This window comes from Balaenoptera musculus, chromosome 2 (genome assembly GCF_009873245.2).
Source record: "Balaenoptera musculus isolate JJ_BM4_2016_0621 chromosome 2, mBalMus1.pri.v3, whole genome shotgun sequence".
NCBI lineage: Eukaryota > Metazoa > Chordata > Mammalia > Artiodactyla > Balaenopteridae > Balaenoptera > Balaenoptera musculus.
The window spans coordinates 81,350,604-81,376,802 of record NC_045786.1 but is presented as its reverse complement, the minus strand read 5'-3'; the positions used below and the strand labels follow the sequence as shown (position 1 = coordinate 81,376,802).

The window sequence follows — 26,199 nt, the reverse complement described above, 5'->3', positions numbered from 1 at the left end:
GATTTCACTCAAGTGTGAAATCTTAAACAAAAAACCCAAGACACAAAATAAAACAAACTAATAGATACAGAGAAGAGATTAGTGATTACCAGAGGGGAAGGAGGTTGGAGGGTTGGGTGAAAGTAGTCAACTGTATGTTGATGGATAGTAGCTAGACTTAGGGTAGTCTACTCTACTGTATACAGATGTTGAACTATAATACTGTACACCTGAAACACAATTTTTTAAAAGGAAGAATTGAGTTGAATTGTAGGACACTATGTAAATAAATAAATAAATAAATAAGTGGGACCCAACCCTGGGACAGGTTGAATCCCTAACATCAGGGAGGGGGCTGCAGGTGTTTGATTACAGTGAGGATGAATTTTTTTTTCATATGTTTATTGGTGATTTGAAATCATTGTGTGAGATTTTTTTCATGTTTTAACTCATTTTTTAATTTGTTTTAAAAAGTTTTTCCTTACTAATTTACAAATACCTTTTATATAGAAAAACTATTTGCTTTTTGTGTATTACACATGTTGCAATATTTTTCCCTTAGTAATGATTATAACATTTATTGAGAACCTAAAACTTGCCAGGCACTATGCTAAGAGCTTTAGGTATGTGTGTCAAAAAAGTCCTTATCCTAGTAACAACCTTATGAGGTAGTTGCTATTCTTATCATTATTATGATTATTCCCATTTTACAGACAGGTCACTGAGGCTTAGAGAGCATCCTGTTCAATGACACAGAGCCAGTGAGTGAAGGAATTGGCACTCAGATCAGACTTAGCTGTATCTGACTCCCAAAACTCATGTTCTTTACACCACACCGTTCAGCCCTGGGTGTTATCTTTTAATTCTGTTTGCTGGGGGTTTTTTTGGTGGGGAGTATTTAAAATTTTCCATTTTCATGTAGTCAGATCTATAAAGTCCTTCGTTTACGGGTTCTTCTTCTGCTTTTGTGCTTAAAATATTCTTTCCTACCTCAAGGTCTCAAGATCAAATAGTTACCTATATTTTCTCATAGTTACATATAATTTCACTTGAAAGCTATTCCATTACATTTGCATGTGTTTAAAATACAGAGATAGAAAGAGCGTTTCCCCTTTAAGAAACAACTGGCCAGAATAAATTGTAAAATTGCTGGGCTTGAAAATAGGCAATTCAATACAAAACAACTTCTTAAAGTTGGATTTGAACTTAGTAACTTGATTTTTAGCTGCTACTTTTTCTTTTTTTTATGACCGGGGGAGAACTGTGTCAGGATGAGATGCAGTATAAGTAGATAAAACATCATGTTGTCTCCATGTTTGAGTCTATCTCCGACCTGGAGGAAGAAAGGCGTGAGCACAGGAGATAGTGGGAGAAGGCGTTCTGAGCCTCCTCTGAGAGTGGCCCATCACTCCTGGTTCTGGAGCCGGGTCAGCATGTTAGCGTGAGGAGTCCAGGCTGTCAGCAGCTCCCAACTAAGCAGGCGACAGGAGGAAATGCAAAAGGACAGGCCATTCCTGAGAGGCAGCTGCTTGAACTGCAGACAGGACAAGGCTGAGAACTGGGGCTTGCTGGCACCTGAGGGGCTCCTGGTGGGAGAAGGGAATGGTTTAGGAAGAGAGTCATAATACCAATTGAGGCTTATATTTAGTGGGTTAGGGCACTTATCAATTTATATCTGGCTATTTCTATAAATCCTACTCTGTTTTACATTTAGAAACTAGTAATCAGGCTTTGATTAAAATAGTATGAATTGACGATTTTTTAAAAAGCAGGATCAGCTGATTTACATTCAAATCATGAGACAATCATGTTTATGTAACACTAGTACGAACACCAAAAATTTGTTTTTATAAGGACTCCTTCGTTTACTCCTCACAGCCACTCCCTGGGGTAAGTATTGCCATGAGTCCTGTTTTGTCAAGGGGCTGGGGAGCTAGTAGGGGATCCTGCTCAGTCAACAAGAAACAAGTCACTCATCTCCCCCATCAGGTCAGACCTAAAGAAGGCCTCCAAGCACACCTGGGGAAGGAATTGCTCCTTCAGGGACTTCTGTCATACATTTTTAGGTGTCCCCAGGGTTCATAAATGTCACAGGGCTGTTCCCCACCCCGCCCCCCGGGTCCTGATCCCAGCTGAAAGTAATTTTGCCGGAGACATTGGGTGAGGGCGTTTGCTGGAACTGCCCCTTCCAACTGGGATTGCTGAGGAGGCCTGGGCCCAGCCTGAGCTGCTTCAACTTCTGGGACTCCCCAGCCTTTGTGTGCAAGAAGGCTGGCCAAGGCTGTGGGTGGACTCTAAACCAATACATGTTAACTATTTGTTCAGCATTTTATTAGAGAATCCAGGCAATTACTGAGGCAGGGTGAGAAAGAGGGCGATGGGAGGCCGCACCGTCACTAGCAATTCAGTTCAGCCCTTGTAAGCTACTCAGGAAAATAAATGCCTTAGGGACAAGTAGTCTGAGACCCCTGCCCCTTGGAGGGCAGGCTGGTCTTCACCTCCATTCTGATCTACTTAGCAAAACAGGAAGAGCTGGGGAATACCATGTTTTCCCTATGGCATTGCATTTTCATTGATGTTTGAGACTTCTTTTCATTCAGCACCCCAGTCTCTACCTGGCCAACTCAGCCCTAACCAGGTATTTCTACTCAAGACAGCATGAAATGTTTCTGTTATTTTCTGTTAGCCATGTATCAGGGACCCTATAGGATAACCCTAGCATCTCCAGGCTCCTATTTTCGAGGGATTAGTGGAGTTTTTGCCAAAATAAGGTTATCTTAAGCAAACAGGCACAAAGAGAAACAGGTAACCACATGCTAGATGTTCGGTTCCCATATACTGCTGGTCAAAAAAAGAATAATATCATTGGTTGAAGAGCACATTCCCCTCCCAATTGATTGAGTAGTCAATAATGAAGTATTTATTGAATATCTACTATGTGCTCAATGCCATTCTAATGCTGGCAAAGGGACCAGATGAGTGAATGCGGTGCACAGGAAGAGTACGTAGTACAGTCCCTACGAATAGGAGCCTATCTGGTTGAGGAGCCCGAAAAACATGACGGAGCGTGCCAACAAGCAGCCACGTGGTGATGCTGCTGGGCTGTAAAGGGGGCAGTTAGTGGGAATGGAGGTCTTTGGGGAAGACTCGTTAGGATTTAGCTGGGCTCCGAGGATACCAGTTTCAACTGACAAGAGCACTCGGCCCCAGGCCATTAGTGTGGGATGGCCACGGTTTGTTCACTTGCGACAAATGCCCAGACCTTTGGCTGATCTTCCTGTGGGGCTGCAGGAAGAAGGTCGTGCCTCAGTATTTCACCCCGTACATAGCAAACCCCACCTTCCTGTTGCGGTTTGCAGATTGTCATCACCATGTCTTGGTCCCAGTGTGAATTCCTGCCTTTCAGAGGGATGAGTCCAGGGTAGCTCACCGCAGCTTCAGACCCCATGAGAGATTCCGCCAATACCTGTGGTCTAACCCTCCAGCAGCTGGGCCACCACATTCATAGCTCAATGTTTTCTAAAGGATCATGTGCATACACAAAATAACAGCAATTTGCATAATTAAGGAGCACCATAAAGGGTATTCAGTTGTCTAAGAAAATGGAATTTAAGTTACAAAATAGGTCAGATCTGAAAGGTGACTTGGAGTTTAAACATTGTTCCCCCCAGCAAACCAGAACCTGTACTTGGGGAACTTCAGAGAAGCCGTGACAGGACACATTATTTTAGCAATACGTAAACTGATGATGACAGGCAGGTTTGCTCCCTTACTTTTTCATGAATCAGTCCTGAGAGTAAAGGGTGAGAGGAAGGGAGTTCAAGAGGGAGGCCAGCCAACCACCTGAGGTTTTGCGTTCTGATGAGCAGTGGTAGCACACGGCATTTAGCTCTATTCATTCTGATGAGAAACACTTTTGATTAAACCTTTCTCTTTTGCACAGAAGAGATTTCTTGAAGTTGATGCATAATCAACTGGTAAAAATCTAATATCTTGTTCACATTCAAAGTAGACTAAAGCAAAAATTTGCATTTCCTGTTGAATTTCAGACAATTCCTTTTGCAAAGGCTAAATGGTATGAAAAAGTAGATGCGGGAGAAAAACAGGACTCTATTCTGGAACCAGCTAGGGGAGGCTGGGCTAGCTACTTCACTTGCTTTCTTTGGACCTCAGCTTTCTTATCCCTCCTCCCCTGACTCTAGGTCTCCAGGTGTCCCTCCCCACTTCCTCCCCTGATTCCTCCTGGGAGCAGAGTTTGAAATCATTTGTCTAGTCCAACCCTCTCATTTTACAGATAAGTTAACCCAGAGTAGCTTCATTCTATTTGTTTTTTTATTTGGAGGGTTGGCAATTTATGTGGGAAAAAGAAAAATCTTATGACTAATGAACAATTTGAAAGTCACTAGACAGCTGTTCTAGTTCATTCTACGTACATTTGTCTAGAAGCAACAGAGATCTGTCCAAGTTATTCCAAGTGATGGGGGTTATTGTGAAGGCATGATACTTGGATTCCCAGGGAAAGCTGGGTCATTAGACCCATCTTTTGGGTTCATGTAATGCTTGCATGCTCTCTTCTCTCTCTCTGAATTATTAAAAGCATAGCAAAGTAAAATTCACCCATAATCCCAACATATCTTTTAAAACAATATAAACTAAGAAATGAAAAGACCCCTTTTATCTCCTAGTCTCAGTCTCCAGGAGAAAAAAAATCTGTTAATGGTTTGGTTCATGAGCCTTCCAACTTTTCTCTGCACTTATCCAGACATATCTAAATATTCTTTTTCAACCAAAAAGTTGTATTGTGTTATATGGCTTGGGCTGCACCTTGCTTTTATCACTTAACAGTATGCCAAGGCCATCTTTCCAGATTAGTACATATAGACCTACTTCATTCTTTCTCATCTGTTTAACAAGTGCCTTACTGATGAACATTTAGATTTTTTGCATGCCTTTGCCATCACAATGTTGCAATAAGCATTCTTGCCCAGATATCCTTGTATAAGCTTCCTGCAAGTGAGATTCCCAGTTCATAGCATTTTCTTTCTCATAGAGACTGCCAAATTAGTCCCGTCTATTTTTAGTTTGAATTAGAGCCAGCTCAAGCCATCTGATGCCAGATTAGCAAGAAGTCCATTACTTTTCTTCAGGAGCCCCTTCCTTGCCCATGAATTTCCTAAGATCCCATGAGTTCTACTAATCCAGTGAGACCAGTTCTGTATCCAGAGAGAAAACTGGAAGGTCTGGTCAGGCCACTAATGGGACCCATTTTGGCTGTCTTTTCTCCCATTGCTGCCATATGTTGTCAAAGCTGAAAACAAGTCCCCATGCCTTGTAAGGCATGGCAAAGACCAGTGATGATGGCCAGTGTGATTGGAGCAGAGCAATGGGGGAGAGCAGGGGGAGATGGCCTCAAGAAGGGGCAGGGCCACGTCCTGGATGGCTCCGGCCTGACACCCCCAGGACAATGAGCTCTAAGGCCTCTTCCAACTTCACCATTCTCAAATCCTAAATCAAGATCTAGGAAGCCTTGTATACCAAATATGACTCCTTAATTTGACAAGCTAGATTTTGTGACTTTCAATTTTTGAATTTTCTTATTTTCATCCAAACTCTTAATCATTATTATCAGAAAAAAAAAAAAAGTTTCTGGTTTCCTTATGGCCATACCTTTTCATACCATGTTTTACCTTGATACAATCTTATATAGACCATGTTTGTTAAAAGAATATTCCCGAGTGAAGATTAACACAATTTACTGGTAAATATCTAAATTAACTTTTAGCATATAAATGAAGCCAAAAGATCAGGAAATGAAAACTCCTTCTTCATCATTTTTTATAGAAGCTGTGCCAACTGCAGACCAGTGATGAGCATAAAAGAGAGAAAGGTTAATTTTCCCTATTGATGCTTCTGTTGTTTCTAACTACTCCTTCTGCTGTGATCCCCCAGGCAACAAATGAAGCATTGTGAAGCCTCTAATGGTCCTCTCAATGGACAATTATACATTTTTTTAAGATGATAAATTTTGTAGTGCAGCTGATTGCATTAATTTATGAGCATGACTAAACACAGTGAATCGAAATTTCTTCTGGTTACGTTAAGATGCTCATCAGAGCCATAATAGAAAGTGCAGTAAACCTGGAATCAGGAAACCTGGAGCTGAGCCTGGCTTTTCCAAGAGCAAGCTGTGTGACCTTGAATAAATGACCTCACCTCACTAAGCCTCTCTGTTGCTATCTGTACAAAAGGGAGAGTTTCACGGCCCAATATACTTCAGCTCAGGGAGTGGTTGTGGCTAGGAGGGAAGGGTGTGTTTTGGGAGGGGCACCTGGGATGCTCTAAAGCCTTGCTTAGCTGAAGGTGGTGTATACATGTTTGTTTTATTGTTCATCTTTAAACTGTTGGCACACCTTTCATATTTTTGTGATATGTATGATATATTTCACAATAAATTTCTAAAGCAGTCAATAAGCACCTGCTGACACACTTCACAAAAAGTAAATACCGTACAAGTTTCCCTCTGGATCTCCTAGCAAACAAAATAAACCTAGGCAGAAGACAAAACAAATTTTCCCTTCAAATCAAAACATGTTCTTTTTACAAAGAGTTTCATTGAGAGAGAAATCAGCGAAAATTTTGAATAAAACAGAAGGGCGAATCATGCTTAGTATAGCTCCCTCTGACCCTGGCTCTCTACTGCTCCTTACTTGAGGAGGAGTTTTTAGGTTTCAGTTCTCCTTCTTAGGTTTCTCTCCAGAAATATTCTAGAAAGTCAAAGACAAAGAGAGAATCTGGAAAGCAGCAAGAGAGAAGCCTAAAGTAGCATTTTCGTATGTACTACTTTTTTATATAAATGAAAGGACACTATACATACTGCTCTGTACCTTGTATTTTTTCATTTATCTTGGAGATCTTTCAATATCAGCTTTATGGATTTAAATTTACTGTTTTTCACAGTATTTCCTTATGTGAATATGCTACAATTTCTCTAACCAGACCTCACTGATAATTATTTAGGTTGTTTCTAGTTTTTGCTTTTGCCCACATTTTTGCAACAACCATCTTTGTACTTACATCTTCTCATGCATATATGAGTGTATCTGTAGAATAAATCTCAAAGTGTAATTGATGAGTCAAAATGTAGATCCATTTAAATTTTAGTAGATATTGTCAAAATGCCCTCCAAAGAGGCAGTATCCCTTTACATTTCCATCAACACAATATGAGAGTGTTACTTTCCTGACACCCTTGTGAGAAGTGCTCTGTTATTCTTTTTATTAGCAAACCTAAGAAGTAAAAATAGTATTTCATAATTTGATGTTTTTCTTCAACTATAAGTGAAGATAGGGCACTATTTTTTTTCTTTGAACTTTCTGCCTGGGTCCAATGCCCATTTTCCTTTGTTTTTGTTTTTGTTTTTTTCCCTTTACTTATTGCTTTGTAACAGCTCTATATACAAGCCCTTTGTAATTATTTTTCTAAGTTTGTGTTTCTCCTTTGTTATTGCTTGTAGTATTTTACCTCTTGCAGAAATTTTAAATTATTAGACAGTTGAATTTATCACATTTTTCCTATATATAGCATATTTCCTACTCTAATACCATTATAAATATTTTTCCCAAGGTTTCCTTCAGTATTTTCACTAGTTTGCTTTTAACTTTTAATTTTTTGATTAATGGGGCTCACTTAACTTGTTTAGTGTAAGGAGTGAAATAGCGATCCATCTTTTTTATTTTTCCCCACGTGTCTATCGAGCTGTCTCAACTCCATTTCCCAACTAATAATGTTTCTTCCCACAGTTTTGAAATGCCACATTATTTGGGTCTAAAAATTGCTCTATGTATAAATTTGAAATTCTTGGATGGTAAATTGATAAATTATCTAAGTCATTCCAGGCATATCCAAGGAACCATCAAAACAATAGCATAAATAGAGTTTGCTTATCATATGCCAGGCCCTGTTGTAAGAGTATTGCATGTATTCACTCATTTATCCACATAACCATGCTTTAAGTAAGGTAGGTACTGTTAACTCCATTTACAGACAAGGACACTGCAGCACAGAGAGGTTAAGTAACTTTCCCAAGGTCACACTGCTTGTGAATGGCAAAGCCATGATTAGAACACAAGCAGTTTGACTTCAGGATTCATGCCTCTATCTGCACTCTCTGCTACCTCCACAAAACAGAAAACACTTTTGTGTGTGCTTCCTACACGCCAGGCAGTGTTCTAAGAGCTTCACATATAACTTCACTTAAGCTTCACAACAATCCTAAGATGTAAGTACTACAAATAGCCCCATTTTACAGATGAGCAAACTGAGGCAGAGTGGAACTAGAGAACAGAAAGGGAGGGGGGAATGGTGTGAGCTGAGGCCAGAGGAGGAATTTTGCTGTATCTTTAGAGCAGCAAGGAGTCACAAAAGTGTTTGAAGCAGGGCCGACCTGATCAGATTTGGGTTTTGTGAAGCTCATTAGCAGCAGCATGAAAAATGGATGGGGGGAGGAGAGTAAAGTGGTGTGTGGGAACCAGGTGTCAGGATGGTACCACAATGCAGTGACCATGTATTCCAGGTGGCCATCCAGTGGCAAGTAGGCAGTGTCCACATGGCATGAGAATCACTCTAAGGGCAGTTTCCACATGCCAGACATGGAGCTGCCTAACCTTCAAGACAGCTACTCATATAATCTACAATTTCAGAGGAAACCAAAGTGTCAAGGAGTTAAGTACCTCACCCGTACTCACTCAGATAGTTAAGTGTTTGCTTCTGACTGCTAAGCTCACCAGCCCTCTTTATTCAGACCCACAGACTGAGCCCTTCAGACAATGGGGGGGCCAGCCTGGATGTAGATTTGGTGATTCCTTCCCCATCCTCGGCTTTCTCAGAGTTTGGTAGAAATCAAGGAGATTCTGTTGACAATGTTGATAGATGAGCTGCAGATATAAAAAAATCTTTAGATCTTTTAAGGGTTTCTTTTCAGTTTTAGGGTAACTTTTCCTCAGACTTGTACATATTCTCCTGAAGTTATTTTGTAAATTTTTATAATTGCTTTCTGCTTCTCTGAATAAAGGGCAAGTTCAGGGTCCACTGCCTACCATACCGCTATTAATGGTCCTCTCTTCCTGCAGATCCGAGTGATGGTGGACCTGTGCAACAGCACCAGGGGTATCTGCCTGACAGGTAGGCTGGCTGAGCACTGACCAATAGCAGCTTATGTGGGAAACACATATGCTGGCCAAAGGGCTGGGGCAGAATGAACACCTAGGAACTCCTTAGGTTATAAAAATATATGTTGGTTTACTTGTATACCAGATGTTTTCAATGGGCTGAAAATCAATAGTAATATAATTTTGGAAAATAATATTTTTGGTATTGCCATAGAAATACAGCCATGGAAAGTAACTAGGTCTTGGGTAATTAGAAATGTGTGGTACCCTGAACTGAGGCCATTGATGTTTTCCTTATTTCCATTAGTTTTTTAAATGGGAAAAGAAAGGAAAAAGACCTTGCTAAATAGTAGAGAGCTCTTACCAGAAGTAATTATTTCCCTATATCATACATATTGCTTGAATGGGAAGCTCTAGATGCAAACCGCTAATTAGTTAAGAAAATACTTTTTATGAAGAGTGCTTTGTGTGGTGCCTACTATGTGCTGGGTGGGACTGGAGGTTGGTCATACTCTGTCCCCCTCCACTCAATGAATCAAGGACAAGTAGAAAGGAGGGAGGGAATTAACCTCAAGGCACATCAAGCCTTAAGACCTGGAATGGCTGATGGATGGGGCAGGGGAAGAGGGGAGTGGTCTTTTTTCTTGTTTTCTTTTGGCTGATCAAGATCTTAGTTCCCTGACCAGAGATTGAACCCGCACCTCCTGCAGTGGAAGCACATTCTTAACCACTGGACCGCCAGGGAAGTCCCAGGGGAATGGTCTTGATGTGATTATTCCAGAGTCTCACAGAGACCGGCCTCTTGTCTCAGGGCAGGGACGCCTGCCTCCTGCCCTTCAGAAGCTCATGTGGGGAACACCTGTGCTGGCCAATGGGCCAGGGACAGAATGAATACCTAGGAACCCTTTAGGTTATGAAAATACATGTTGGTTTGCTTTTACCAGATGTTTTTACTGGGCTAAAAGCCAATTATAATGTAATTATGAAAAATAATAATATTTTCAGTATGGCCATAGTAATATGGCCATGGAAAATAACTAGGTCTTGGGTAATTAGAAATGTGCGGTACCTTGAACTGAGACCAGTCACCCAATTCATCACCCTCTGCCCCAGCCAGGCACTAACCAGGCCCAAGGATGGGCCTACGGTGCCTGATTTCAGACACTGCATTTCCTGCCTCTGAGAAGGGGGTGTAGCATTCTTAGGAAACAGAGGGAAATTATTTTTGCATTAAACGTGTATTATGGAGAGGTCCACATCCAGAGGGCAGAGTGGGAAGACCCTGAGCTCACTCCCTCCCATGGACACACCGAAACTACAATTACTTATAGAACAACTATCTCTGAGAACCACCTGAAGACTAGCAGAACAGATTTTCTAAACTAAGAACAGAAAGCAAAGGACACAGTGAGACAGGCAGGAGTGGCAGAGACACAGTCTAGTCCAACCCACACCCCCAGTGCAGCAACCCACACACAGGAGGGATGTCACAGCCACAGAGATTCCCCCTGAGGAGCAAGGGCTACAAGCCCCACATCAGGCTCCCCAGCCTGGGGGATCTGTACTGGGAAGACAAGCCCCCATAATGCCTGGCTTTGCAAACCAGTGAGGTTTACGTTCAGGAGAGCGGAAGGGCTGTGGGAGACTGAGACGCTCCTGAAGGGCTTGCACACACATTCACTCACTCTGACTCCCAGCACAGAGGTAGCAGCTTGAAAAGTGCTTGGGTCACATGAGAAGGAGACTCATTGATGAATTTTAAGGCATGCACTGGAGGGGCAGGGATCTGGAGGGACTTGTTCTGGGGATGGAGCCACGGGCAGGCACCATTTCTGTCACTGTCCATCAACCTGACTAACACTGTGTGCCCCACCCTGACTTTCCCCTGAGGACCCACTCCAGCTGGTCCCTCCAAAACACTTTCTGCCCTGCCCCAACTGCTGGGCAGCCCTGGCTGGCACCAGCACCCCTCCAAAGTGGCTCCCACTCCGGGGGGCCAGCCCCGCACTACAGAGCACCCACAATAGTCCCAGACTGGCCTCGAAGTCAGTTTCACTGAAGGCCAGCCCCATGCATCAGTATGCCCACAGCAGTGCTGTGGTGACCAGGGGGGATTGCACCACTGAGCCCCACAGGACACCTTTCACGTAAGGCCACTCTTCCAAGACTAGGAGATGTAGCCAACATCCCTAATACATAGAAACAAACACAGAGAGTTAGGCAAAATAAAGAGACAAAGGAATACCTTCCAAATGAAAAAACAAGACAAAACATCAGAAAAGGAACTAAATTAAACAGAGATAAGCAATTTACAAGATAAAGAGTTCAAAGTAATAGTCATAAAGATGCCCACTGACTCTAGAGAACAATGGATGAACTCAGTGAGAATTTCAACAAAGAGAAAGAAAATATAAAAAAGAACCAATCAGAACTGAAGGATACAATAATTGAAATGAAAAATACACTAGAATGAATCAATAGCAGATTAGAGGATGCAGAACAGATCAGCAATCTGGAAGACAGAATAGTGAAAATCACCTAATCAAAACAGTGAAAAGAAAAAAGAATTTTAAACAATGAGATAATTTAAGGGACCTCTGGGTCAAGCATACTAACATTTGAATTACAGGGGTCCCAGAAGAAGAAAAGAGAGAGAGAGAGAGAAAGGGACAGAAAACCTACCTGAAGAAATAATATCTGAAAACTTCCCTAACTTGGCAAAGGAAACAGACATCCAAGTCCAGGAAGCACAGGGAATCCCCAAAAAGATGAACCCAAAGAGGCCCACACCAAGACACATTATAATTAAAATGTCAAAAGTTAAAGAATCTTATAAGCAGTAATAAAAAAACTAGTCATGTACAAGGAAACCCCCATAAGACTATCAGCTGATTTTTCAGCAGAAACTTTATAGCCAGAAGGAAGTGCCATGATATACTGAAAGTACTGAAAGGAAAAAATTTACAACCAATAATACTTTACCCAACAAGGTTATCATTTAGAATTAAAGGAGACATAAAGAGTTTCCCGGACAAGCAAAAGCTTGTAAAGGAATTCATTACCACTAAAGAGGCCTTACAGGAAATGTTAAAAGGACTTCTTTAAATGGAAAAGAAAAGACCATAATTAGAAATAAGAAAATTATGAAAGAAAAAAATTTCAGTGGTAAAGGCAAACATATAGTAAAGGTAGTGGATCAGCTACCTAGAAAGCTAATATTAAGGTTAAAAAGCAAAAGTAGTAAAATATATCTAAAATAATTTGTTAAGAGATACACAAAAAGATGTAACATATGATGCTAAAGACATAAAATGAAGGGAGGGGAAGTAAAAATGTAGTGCTTTTAGAATGTGCTCAAACTTAAGTTACTATCAACTTAAAATAGACTACTATAACATAAGTTGTTTTATATGAACCTCTAACTAAGGAGATAAAAGACCTGTACTCGGAAAACTACAAAACACTGATGAAAGAAACTGAAGATGACACAAACAGATGGAAAGATATGTTGTATTCACTGACTGGTAGAATTAATATTGTTAAAATTAAAATGACTATACTACCCAGGGCAATCTACAGAGTCAATAAAATCCCTATCAAAATGCCAATGTTATTTTTCACAGAACTGAAACAAATAATCCTAAAATTTGTGTAAAACCACAAAAACCCCAAATAGCCAAAGCAATCTTAAGGAAGAAGAACAAAGAACTTCGAACTTCCTGATTTCAAACACTATTACAATGATATAGTGATCAAAACTGTATGGTTCTGGCACAGAAACAGGCACATAGATCAATGGAACAGAATAGAGAGCCTGGAAATAAAACCATGCTTATATGGTCAATTAATTTATGATAAGGAAGCCAATAACAGACAGTGGAGAAAAGACAGTCTCTTCAATAAAATGGTGTTGGGGAAACTGGACAGCCACATGCAAAAAAATGAAACAGGACCACTTTCTCATACCATATGCAAAAATAAACTCAATATGGATTAATGACTTAAATGTAAGAAGAAAACAGGTAATACACTCTTTGACATCAGTCTTAGTCATATTTTTTTGGCTCTGTCTCCTCAGGCAAGGGCAACTAAAGCAAAAATAAACAAATGGGACTACATAAGAATCTTTTGCACAGCAAAGGAAACCATCAACAGAACGAAAAGGCAACCAAACAAATGGGAGAAGATATTTGCAACTGATGTATCTGTTAAGGGGTTAATATCCAAAATATATAAAAAGCTCAAACAACTCAATATCAAAAAAACAAACAATTCAATTAAAAAATGGGTAGAGGACATGAATAGGCATTTTTCTAAGGAAGACATACAAAGGACCAACGGACACGTGAAAAGATGCTCAACTTCACTAATCATCAAGGAAATGCAATTCAAAACCACAATGAGATATCACCTCACTCCTGTTAGAATGACTGTTATCAAAAAGACTACTAAAAACAAGTGTCAAGGAGATGGGGAAAAGGGGACTCTCATGCCCTGTTGGTGGGATTATAAATTGGTGCAGCCACGATGGAAAACAGTATGGAGGTTCCTCAAAGATTAAAAATAGAACTACCATATGATCCAGCAATTCCACATCTGAGTATTTATCTGAAGAAAACAAAAAACTAATTAGAAAAGATATATGCACCCCATGTTCATTGCAGCATTATTTACAATATCCAAAATATGAAAGCAACCTAAGTGCCCATTGATAGATGAATGGTTAAAGAAGATGTGGTATATACATACAATGGAATACTACTCAGCCATTAAAAAAGAATGAAATTTTGCCATTTGCAGCAAAATGGATGGACCTAGAGGGGTAATATGCTAAGTGAATTAAGTCTGACAGAGAAAGACAAATATTGTATGATTTCACTTATATGTGGAAACTAGAGAACAAAACAAATGAACAAACATAAAACAGAAACAGACTCACAGATATAGAGAACAAACAGGGAGGAAAGGGGGGTTAGGGGGTAAGTGAAATAAGTGAGGGAGATTAAGGGGTACAAACTTCCAGTTATAAAATAAATGAGTCATGGGGATGTAGTGTCCAGCATAGGGAATATAGTCAGTATTATTGCAGTAACTTTGTACTGTGACAAATTACTAGACTTATGGTGATCAATTTATAATGTATATAAATGTTGAATCACTATGTAGTATACCTGAAACTAATATAATATTGTAGGTCAACTCTACTTCAATTTAAAAAAGAAAGAAAAACTCCTTTTACGGAGTAAATGCACAGCTCTCATGGACTTTAAAGATAACCACAAGACTTTGAAGCCATCTGAAGCTTGTGTTGGATCTCCTCAGTCTATGGCCCCAGGCTCTGGGGAGGTCCTGGTCACTTCACAGTGCACAGTGTGTGTGGAGTTGTAAGAAACCTCTTCTGCAATATTCTCCCCAGTACCTCTCGTTACCTGCCGTGCGTTAGGAGCTCTGGTTGAGTCTGTTGAATGACTAAACCTGTGATTTATGTAAGTGATTAATGGGAGTGGTGGGCTGGTAAGAAAGATGCTTCTCTGAGGAACCCTGTGTCCAAGTCTGACTCTTGTTTGCTTAGTTTAGCCTCAGAGAGAAAAGCTATAATCCTGTGGCTTCTTAGAAAATGCTAATTGAGTTACTCAAGTCACATTTCAGCCCTCACAGAAAATTAAATATCTTCAGAACAGCTTGATCCTTTATTCTGAAACCCTTGTGGCTTAAGCACCTTTCTTCCATCTCTGGGAGTCCCTTTTCAGCGTTCCCGTGTGTGACAGTAATGAGCGCTAGAAAAATGCTCAAATGGATGGAATTACAGGCACAAAAGCCCTGTTGAGAGGCACAGGAAAAGCCTCTTCCTTTCTGATTTTTATAGTGGTAGAATGAGAGCCAAGCTGTTCAGTGAATGTGGGCTGGAGCTATTAAGACCACTTAGGAGAGGCTGGCGGGATCGCATCTATGCTGGAAATGGGTTGAGGAGGTTATTCTTTGGCATCTAAAAATGCTTTTCAAATGCCAGCCCCTTCATTTTTCATGATAGCTTGAAAGTGGGCCTCCTTGTACACAGAAAGCCCTTCAATTAAAACTTAGGTGTGAAAAGTGCAAGTTGCAAGGCAAGGAGGTACCTAGGGATAGGCCAAGCTGCCTGGATTGGGGGTGGGGAGGTGACAGGACCCAGGACTGAATTGGGGAACTTTGGGGAGAGGCACAGAGAGCCTTGGTCCAGAGCTTGCAGAAAATGCCTTCAGGAAGGATTGCCAGGGCTGACCCTGGGCTTGGGGCCTGAGAACAAGATCTAGCTCCACACTAGATTCATCTTTAAAAAAGCAGGTGCATGTGACTTGAAGCTAGTCCAGCTGTGACCATGAAACCCCATTCCTGTCCCTTTCCCAGGACTCAGCTGTGGTTGCTCTGGGGACAAAGACAGATGCCGTGTAGTTTTGTGCAGCTGGTGACATCTCAGGTGAATAGTGAGGGCAGTTCACTAGCTAGAGTAGTCTGGGGTTTTTGCTAGTGCAGAGTTTGTCAAATGACATTTTTTCTGGATGCATCTTACCCCTGAGCACAGGTTTCCTTGGGACCCCAGAAGCATGTCTTCTGGAAGAGCAGGTATCTTGAAGAAGGCAGGTCTTGGGTAATTCTTCACCTCCAGTGGCCTCCATATAGGGGCTTGTTGGAAAATCTCTAAACCATAATATTGCTGAACTGCTTGTTGCAACAGAGTTGCTTGAAATCCACAGTGCCCATTCTCCTTGCAGCCATGAGACTCCAACCCAGTGATAACACTTCTTATCCTATTTCCAGGCAGACATCAATAGTGGATCACAGTTGCTGCCGAGCATGGCCTCAGGTCTCAGGTCATTCTTTTCTGGTGTTGCAGAAAGTTGTACTAATTGATTAGAATTGGCACTTGAAATAAAACCTATTTGCTGGGACTTCCCTCGTGGTCCAGTGGTAAAGAATCTGCCTTCCAATGCAGGGGACACGGGTTTGATTCCTCATCAGGGAACTAAGATCCCACATGCCACGGGGCAACTAAGCCCATGCGCCACAACTACTGAGCTCACACACCTCAACTAGAGAGCCCGCGTGCTGCAAACTACAGAGCCCACGCACTCTGGAACCCACCCGCCATGACTACAGAGCCCACGCACCCTGGAGCCTGTGCGCCACAGCTAAAGAAGAGAAAACCTGCATGCCACAACTAGAGAGAGAAAACCCACACGCCACAACAAGAGAGAAGCCCATGCACCGCAACAAAGAGCCCACGTACCTCAACAAAGATCCTGCGTGCTGCAACTAGGACCCAACGCGGCCAAAAAAAAATAAAAACAAAAAAACAAACAAAAAAACCTATTTGCCATCCCTACTCTACTCACTTTTAAGGTTGCCATGGTCATAATCCAAAGTTGAAATGCACCAAATAAATGAGATTGGACCAAAGCTTCAGTTTAATGGGGGCATGTGAGGAAAGATACACACTTTCCCACGTCAGGTGCCCTGGGACTGGCAGAATAGCTGGCAGCAGGGGTGGTTGCAGAGGATGGACCAGCACACAGAGGGTGGGAACTGAGGCCTCAAAGCTGTAGACAGTTCAACCTTTGGTAAACAAATGGATAGGCCACTCTCAGAACAGCTAGTGTAGCTGATGATGTTTTCACTCAACTGGCCTTACTGAGCAAACTAGCAAGTTGTTTTAGTGTTGGTGGATTTGGGCTCCAAATGTGGATTCGGGCTTGGACCCTGTCAGGCCATCCCTTAAGGCAAGCATGCCTGCCTCCCAAGGGAAAGAGGAGACCACCCCCGCTCTGGCCAGAGCTCCTCTCTGGCACTGAAGCCGTGGCTGGCATGAATCCTGAGCCCCAGGGAGTCCTTGCTGGGAGTAGGAGTAGGAGAGAGTCAAGACTACAGACCTCGGAGGTGTTCCAGACCTGGAAATATCAGGTTTATGAAGTTGCATCTTTCACTAGCTCTTCCTATGGCAGCAGAACCAGGCCTTACTTTCTTCTTTTTTTTTTAATATCATTATTGGAGTATAATTGCTTTACAATGTTGTGTTAGTTTCTGCTGTATGACAAAGTGAATCAGCTATACCTATACATATATCCCCATATACTCTCCCTGTTGCGTCTCCCTCCCACCCTCCCTATCCCACCCCTCTAGGTGGTCACAAAGCATCGAGCTGATCTCCCTGTGCTTTGCAGCTGCTTCCCACTAGCTATCTATTTTACACTTGGTAGTGTATATATGTCAATGCTACTCTCTCACTTCATCCCAGCTTGCCCTTCCCCCTCCCCATGTCCTCAAGTCCATTCTCTACATCTACATCTTTATTTCTGTCCTGCCCCTAGGTTCGTCAGAACCAATTTTTTTTAGATTCCATATATATATGTTAGCATACAGTATTTGTTTTTCTTTCTGACTTACTTCACTCTATATGACAGACTCTAGGTCCATCCACCTCACTACAAATAACTCAATTTCACTTCTTTTTATGGCTGAGTAATATTCCATTGTATATATATGCCACATCTTCTTTATCCATTCATCTGTCGATGGACACTTAGGTTGCTTCCATGTCCTGGTTATTGTAAATAGTGCTGCAATGAACACTGTGGTACATGTCTCTCTCTTTTTTTTTTTTTTACATCTTTATTGGAGTATAATTGCTTTACAATGTTGTGTTAGTTTCTGCTGTATAACAAATCAGCTATACGTATACATATATCCCCATATCCCCTCCCTCTTGCGTCTCCCTCCCACCCTCCCTATCTCACGCCCCCAGGTGGTCACAAAGCACCGAGCTGATCTCCCTGTGCTATGCAGCTGCTTCCCACTAGCTAGCTATTTTACATTTGGTAGTGTATATATGTCAATGCTACTCTCTCACTTCGTCCCAGCTTACCCTTCCCCCTCCCCGTGTCCTCAAGTCCATTCTCTATGTCTGCATCTTTATTCCTGTCCTGCCCCTAGGTTCTTCAGAACCTTTTTTTTTTTTTTAGATTCCATATATGTGTGTTAGCATACAGTATTTGTTTTTCTCTTTCTGTCTTACTTCACTCTGTATGACAGACTCTAGGTCCTTCCACCTCACTACAAATAACTCAATTTCGTTTCTTTTTATGGCTGAGTAATATTCCATTGTATATATATGCCACATCTTTTTTATCCATTAATCTGTCGATGGACACTTAGGTTGCTTCCATGTCCTGACTACTGTAAATAGTGCTGCAATGAACATTGTGGTACATGACTCTTTTTGAATTCTGGTTTTCTCAGGGTATTGCTGGGTCATATGGTAGTTCTATTTTTAGTTTTTTAAGGAACCTCCATACTGTTCTCCATAGTGGCTGTATCAATTTACATTCCCACCAACAGTGTAAGAGGGTTCCCTTTTCTCCACACCCTCTCCAGCATTTATTGTTTGTAGATTTTTGGTGATGGCCATTCTGACTGGTGTGAGGTGACACCTCACTGTGGTTTTGATTTGCACTTCTTTAATGATTAGCGATGTTGAGCATCCTTTCACGTGTTTGTTGGCAATCTGTATATCTTCTTTGGAGAAATGTCTGTTTAGGTCTTCCACCCATTTTTGGATTGGGTTGTTTGTTTTTTGATATTGAGTTGCCTGAGCTGCTTGTATATTTTGGAGATTAATCCTTTGTCAGTTGCTTCGTTTGCAAATATTTTCTTCCATTCTAGGGTTGTCTTTTCATCTTGTTTATGTTTTCCTTTGCTGTGCAAAAGCTTTTAAGTTTCATTAGGTCTCATTTGTTTATTTTTGTTTTTATTTCCATTTCTCTAGGAGGTGGGTCAAAAAAGGATCTTGCTGTGATTTATGTCATAGAGTGTTCTGCCTATGTTTTCCTCTAAGAGTTTGATAGTGTCTGGCCTTACATTTAGGTCTTTAATCCATTTTGAGTTTATTTTTGTGTATGATGTTAGGGAGTGTTCTAATTTCATTCTTTTACATGTAGCTGTCCAGTTTACCCAGCACCACTTATTGAAGAGGCTGTATTTTCTTCATTGTTTATTCTTGCCTCCTTTATCAAAGATAAGGTGACCATATGTGCGTGGGTTTATCTCTGGGCTTTCTATCCTGTTCCATTGATCTATATTTCTGTTTTTGTGCCAGTACCATACTGTTTTGATTACTGTAGCTTTGTACTATAGTTTGAAGTCAGGGAACCTGATTCCTCCAGCTTTGTTTTTCTTTCTCAAGATGGCTTTGGCTATTCGGAGTCTTTTGTGTTTCCATACAAACTGTGAAATTTTTTGTTCTAGTTCTGTGAAAAATGCCATTGGTAGTTTGATAGGGATTGCATTGAATCTGTAGATTGCTTTGGGCAGTATAGTCATTTTCACAATGTTGATTCTTCCAATCCAAGAACATGGTATATCTCTCCATCTGTTTGTATCATCTTTAATTTCTTTCTTCAGTGTCTTATAGTTTTCTGCATATAGGTCTTTTGTCCCCTTAGGTAGGTTTATTCCTATGTATTTTATTCTTTTTGTTGCAATGATAAATCTATTTGGATTTTTTGGCTTCTTTTTTTCCTCTACCAGCAAGGCTTTGGGAAATGTGTAGCCACTTCCTCTGTAGTCATTGCTGTGCTAAGCAGGTCACTTGGGTCAGGCAACATCAGTTCTGATACCATCCCAGGGGGAAAGCAGAGGCTACTAAAAGGAAATTAGAGATAAGCATCTTCTCCTATGACTTGGAATGGCTGTGGTGGGAGGATCCAAGGAGTCAGGTTTTCCAGAAGCCTGTAGCGTTAGCCACTGGCCAGCGCCTGCCCTTGAAGACAGGGAGTGAGACTTACACTTACACTTCTTTATTATTCACTCTCCATAACTCTGGTGCCTATATATCCTGTCTCAATTAAGATTCTACTGTTTGCTTGTAGCAGGAACCCGTTAGAGCTTATCTGAGGAAAAGCGGGTGAGAGGTTATAAATTATTAAAAAGATAGAGGGATGTGTTTGTCAAGCTGGGTTTGGCCATGCTCTGGTAACAATTAAACCTTAAAATCTCAGCAGCTTAACACAGCAAAGGCTTATTTCCCACTCCACGAAGTCCAGCGAAATTTGGGTGACTCTCCTACGCAGTTCTGGAGACTCAGAGAGCAAGTGCTGCCGTCTCGTAGCTCCATCATCTGAGCACCAGGCACCAAGATCACTCCCAAGGGAAGAGAGGGGAACAAAGGATGGCACCCACTGGGTGCTTTAAAAGGTCAGGTCTGGAGGTGTCTCACTTCCCCACCCCCACCATGGAAGGAAGGCAGGGAAACGCAATCTGTCTGTGGGTCCAGGAAGATGACAATGAAACCCAGTCTGGTGAAAACAAAGCTTGCCTCATGAGACAGAAGGGTATCTCACAGACAGACCAGGAGGGCAGGGGAAGCAGCCTGACCCAGGGGGCTGGAGCCAGGAACTGGAAAGCCACTGGGAACCCACACAGCTCCTCTCTCAGCCTTTCTGACTCTCTAGCAGACACCCAGTCCCTCATCTCTGCTTCTCTCTCCTTCATTTTCTTCTCCCTGCAGACTGACATTTTTCACTGTGCATGGCCATCCACAGACCTCTACTTCACATAAGTAGGGGCATTGTGGGTCAACTTTAGATTGCAAGGAGAAAAAAATCTAAGTGGTTCATCTCCTATCACGTATCTACCCAATTCTAATCAACTCCAGCTAGGAGTGTTGGGTGGGGTAATCAGAGCCATTTGCAGGGCCCAGTGCAAAATGAAAATGCAGGGTCCCTTGTTCATGAAGCAGGAAAAAGGCTTTTTCCTTTCTTCCACAACCTCTCTTGACCTGCCATGGTGGGGCTTTTTATTTGCTACTTAATGTCGTACTCCTTGAGGCATGGGATACTCACCGCATGAGTACACACCCTCACAGGCACAGGGGCTCCCTGGGACAAAAGCACGCAGGGCACACACCCAACCCTAGCCTCCCCTGCACTCGAGCCTGGGCCCCCACTGGGGTGGCAGGTGGCAGCAGTCACTGATGGGGCAGGGAGTGGGGAGGACACCTCAAGGGGCACAGGAGCAGGCAGGGGAAAATCTGTCCTGGGGAGGCAGGGAGGAGATAGGAGGCAGGGCCACATATAAATCAAGACTCAAAGCCCCGGGCCATGCTCCACTGTCCCATCAGACTTCACTTACAAAGCACAAATTCAAAGAAAAAATGATTAAGATTGTCCAAACGATCTAAGAAAAAAGCAAAAAAGGTCATGAAGAACCTAGGGGTAAGACGGGAATAAAGACACAGACCTACTAGAGAATGGACTTGAGGATATGGGGAGGGGGAAGGGTAAGCTGTGACAAAGTGAGAGAGTAGCATGGACGTATATTACACTACCAAACGTAAAATAGATAGCTAGTGGGAAGCAGCCGCTTAGCACAGGGAGATCAGCTCGGTGGTTTGTGACCACCTAGAGGGGTGGGATAGGGAGGGTGGGAGGGAGGGAGACCCAAGAGGGAAGAGATATGGGAACATATGTATATGTATAACTGATTTACTTTGTTATAAAGCAGAAACTAACACACCATTGTAAAGCAATTATACTCCAATAAAGATGTTAAAAAAAAAAAAAAAAAAAAAAGAATGTCCAAACAGCAACTGCAGAGCATTTAAACCCAAGCAGGGAGCTCCCTTCTTAGCGTGCAGTCCTGTGTAGCTGCACTGCTGGCAGGCCCAGGAAACAGCCCTGCGTACAGTGTTAACATGAACGTGGCTGCCCACACGTGTTCCTAGAGGGTCTGTTATTCCAGAAGAGGAGAAGGGTCAGGAGCTAAAAAAACATCCTGAAAGATGGTTTGCTAAATAGCTAGTAGGCACACATTTGACATTTGACATTATTATAATGACTCATATTTGGGGCTTCTTCTGGGTGTAAGGGGCCGTGAGCAGCTCAGTTGGCATCCCAGGATATTGGGACGGTCATCATCACTGTAGCACTCTGCTCCTGAGCTCTTTGGAACCGTTTGTCATCCTTTCTCTTCTGAAATTCTCTAGCTTCAAGGCATGAGACCTGCTGGCTTCCCTCTTCCATCTTCAGATCACACTCTCTCTCTTTCCTGGTGCTTCTTCTATCACCTTCCTCCCTCCAGATGGGGTGTGTCCCCCTCTCTACATCCCCAAATTTGGCTCAGACATTTCACTCTTACCTGAAGGCTAGTAGCTCCCAATATTTCTAGGGTCAGGAACCCCTTTAAGGAGAGTGACTTACTCTTTTCCCAGAAAATTTTCACATCAGGTCGAGGGGACCCAGGACCACCTGCATCCCATACACCTGTGGTGCTTGGTAAAAATGCCAGTTCCTGGGCCTTACTCTAAATCCAAACCGAATCAGAATCTCCAGATGGGGCCCAGGTAACTGCATTTTTACAAGCATTCTAGTTGATTTTGTGGCCTCAAATGTGTAAAAACTGTAGCCATAGGGTATCAAGGATCTCAGGTCAGTGTCAAGAAACCCTAATCTAAACACTTCATCATAGTGATACCCTTGGCCATAACTAATGTGTCCTAAGTATACAGCTCCAGCCAGGACCTCTTTCCAATACTCCACTGCATGGAAATGGTTATTGGACTGTCCTTTTTTTTTAAAATTAATTTTTATTGGAGTATAGTTGATTTACAATGTTGTGTTAGTTTCTGCTGTACAGCAAAGTAAATCAGTTATGCGTATACATATATCCACTCTTTTTTAGATTCTTTTCCCATATAGATCATTACAGAATATGGAGTAGAGTTCCCTGTGCTATACAGGAGGTTCTTATTAGTTATCTATTTTATATAGAGTAATGTGTATATGTCAGTCCCAATCTCCCAATGTATCCCTCCCTGAGAACTCTTGAAACCTACTATATACAGTTGATTCTTGCTTGTTTACCTTTTTCTACCAATCTGCACATCTGAATTTGGCTCCATCTGCAGTCGGGACTGACGATTGATTGATTTCTTCTGACAGCTCTCAAAGGGCCATATCACCTCCTTACCAGGGCATGTGTGCGCCATCTGGCGGTAAACTGACCACACTGACTACAGGCTACACTGACCCTAGAAAATGCCGTGCTGTTTTCAGCAAATCATTTTTGCCCAACATAGGACTGTATGTACTGAAAGCATACCTTCAAACACGTATTCTTCCCAAAGTTTTCATGTCTGTCAAATAGGGTCATCAGTATCCAGGCTCAGTCGTCTGAGAGGCCTCCTCAGCTGTCTCCTACCCAATCAGACATGGACATGTCCTGCCCATTCTTCTGCTGAAATACCTCTCGAATGTCTAGCTCCCTCTAGAACTCTACAGTCACCAACTGCATTTATCCACAACCTTGTCCCAAACTTTAACTACAAAGATCCTCTGGATATTTTCTCCCTGCCCCACCCCCTTCCTTCCCTGTCTCTTTCTCTCTCTCATCTCACTCCCTAGTTCTATTCCATATCCATCTACAGAGAGGATATCAAACACACGCTGATTTCAGTGTCATCCCCCCCGCTTAAGAATCAATCTACTGTAGCTCCGCACTGCCTGGCACATACCGTCTACACCCCTCCACTTGGTCTTCAAGTGCTGCTGCCCCACATCCCTCTGCCAAGAACACACTTCAGCCTCATCTCTACACACTCCAGCTGAGCCATTCTTCCTCCTTTCTCTCACCCTGAATCACGCAAGCTCCCACCCCTGTACCTTTTCTCCAGCTGGTCTCCTGCATGGGATGCCCAGCCCTCACCCCTGCAGCCATGTCAGGCCACTGTGTCTTCAGAGCCACAGCTCAAGGCTCACTCTCTCTGAGAGCCTTCTCCGACTGCCATGTGCCCAGACTTCCCTGGCACCTCTGTAGGGGTTTGCTTCTCTGTAGCTCCCTCATCTCATTGTGGTTTCAAAGTATTCACCTTCCTCAGATAGGTCGCAAACACAGCAGACACAAGGATCAAGATTTCTACTTATGGGAGGGCTTCCCTGGTGGCGCAGTGGTTGAGAGTCTGCCTGCCAGTGCAGGGCACACGGGTTCGAGCCCTGGCCTGGGAGGATCCCACATGCCGCGGAGCAACTAGGCCCGTGAGCCACAATTACTGAGCCTGCGCGTCTGGAGCCCGTGCTCCACAACAAGAGAGGCCACAATGGTGAAGAGGCCCGCGCACCGCGATGAAGAGTGGCCCCCGCTTGCTGCAAATGGAGAAAGCCCTCGCACAGAAACGAAGACCCAACGCAGCCATAAATAAATAAATAAATACATAAATATAAAAAAAAAAAGATTTCTACTTATGGGAAGATTGTGGTGCACACAGAAGTGCTTAGTAAATGGTGGTTTTCTTTTATATATATATATAGATATATATATGTGTATATATAGATATCTTTATTGGAGTATAACTGCTATTCAGTGTTGTATGTGTTAGTTTCTGCTGTACAAGAAAGTGAATCAGCTATATGTATACCTATACCCCCATATCCCCTCCTTCTTGAGCCTCCCTCCCACCCTCCCTATGCCACCCCTCTAGGTCGTCACAAAGCATCGAGCTGATCTCCCTGTGCTATGCAGCAGCTTTCTACTAACCATCCATTTTACATTTGGTAGTATATATATGTCAATGCTACTCTCTCACTTCGTCCCAGCTTACCCTTCTCCCACTGTGTCCTCAAGTCCATTCTCTACATCTGCATCTTTATTCTTGCCCTGCCACTAGGTTCATCAGTATAAATGGTGGTTTTCTGAAGAGTCACAGGCTTGGATCTTTAGAAAGACCTACCCACTCCAATATTGGTGATTGTTATATGTGGTCCGGAGAAGCAAAAGACCCTCAACTGTTCATGTCATGACCTCACTGGCTTGTCCGAGTGCTTAAATGGAATAATTGTCACTAAGACTATTTGTGGAAGCAAAATTATTGTGTTAGATTATGTGTAAATTATTCACCTGAACCCCTTAGATCCTTGGGTAATTACACACTAAGAAAGGTATCTGTTACCTGATCTGGGCCCTCAAGTTTTCTCAGGCTATTTTATGCAACAAAATAGAGACCAAGCAAACCAGCTTCTGCTCTCAATTCCCCTTGGCGGCCTAGAGGAGACAGGCTGGCTGGATGAGCGTATTTGGGGCTGCTCCTGGGACAGCTGGATCTCAGCCATGCAAAAGCAGCACTTCCTGACACCTACCTTTGCCAGGGCTGCACTAGTGCCCACCCACATTGTCACCAAACCTCATTTAATTAAGTTGATTGCTTGAGAGATGACTGATTTATGAGTCTATAGTGAAGCCACTTAGAAATTATTCTTAGTCCATTGGAACTTAAGCAAAAGTGGTTTTGATTGGCAAATGGGTCTTTGTTGAATTGTTTTTTTAGAATCTTTGGGCAAATATACTGAGTTCTAAGTAAACGGCATGGGGCGGTTCCTTAGGGCCCATAGATGGTTAGTACGTTTTAAGAGGGGGAAGGTGCTCTTTGTTTTTTGGGTTGTGGTGTTGGCTTCACTTTCTTCCATCTGTGGTTTACCATCTAAATTTTTTTTTCTGTTGTAGGACCACCTGGCCCAGCAGGTAAGGACCCATGGATTTTTCCAAGTTCATGGGAAGGATATGGGTGGCTGGCTCCCCAGGATCACTCAGAAGGGACTGAAGCAGGGAAGGAAGAAGAGTCTGAAGGCAGCCTTGACTATCACTGTGTCCCCCTCCTTCTCTCTGCCCCAATCACCAGCTCTCCTGTTCCCTCCCACTTGAGAACTTGCTGTCACCATTCCCCACCTGTCACTGCTTCAGGCGGGGGCAGGGAAGGTAGAGAAAGAAAGGAAGAAGCAGGAGAAGATCTGGAAGAGGCGTCAATGCCTGGCCAGTTTCACTGGCTAAAGGAAATCATGTTAACTTCTGTGAAGATTTTTTTAAATGTTCCCATTTCCCGTGTTTTGATGCAGGACCTCCAGGAATTGGTGGGTTACCAGGACACAACGGATCAGATGGACAGCCTGGTCCCCAGGGCCCAAAAGGCGAAAAAGGAGCAAATGGAAAAAGAGGAAAAATGGGTATTTTGTCACTCTTCTAATTCATTTCCTTGTTT

The 26,199-nt window shown here is 42.6% G+C and overlaps 1 protein-coding gene across 2 annotated transcripts in view; it reads left to right on the top strand.

Moving 5' to 3' along the window:
• GLDN (gliomedin) overlaps nt 1-26,199 on the top strand; it is a 70,752-nt gene that overhangs the window by 21,139 nt on the left and 23,414 nt on the right. The window contains exons 2-4 of one of the 2 annotated variants that reach the window (XM_036842610.1): nt 9,108-9,159; nt 25,668-25,685; nt 26,057-26,164. In XM_036842610.1, the coding sequence (XP_036698505.1) occupies nt 9,108-9,159; nt 25,668-25,685; nt 26,057-26,164 (178 nt within the window). The remainder of the gene's footprint in view (nt 1-9,107; nt 9,160-25,667; nt 25,686-26,056; nt 26,165-26,199) is intronic. The other variant, XM_036842611.1, reaches the window with a different exon arrangement.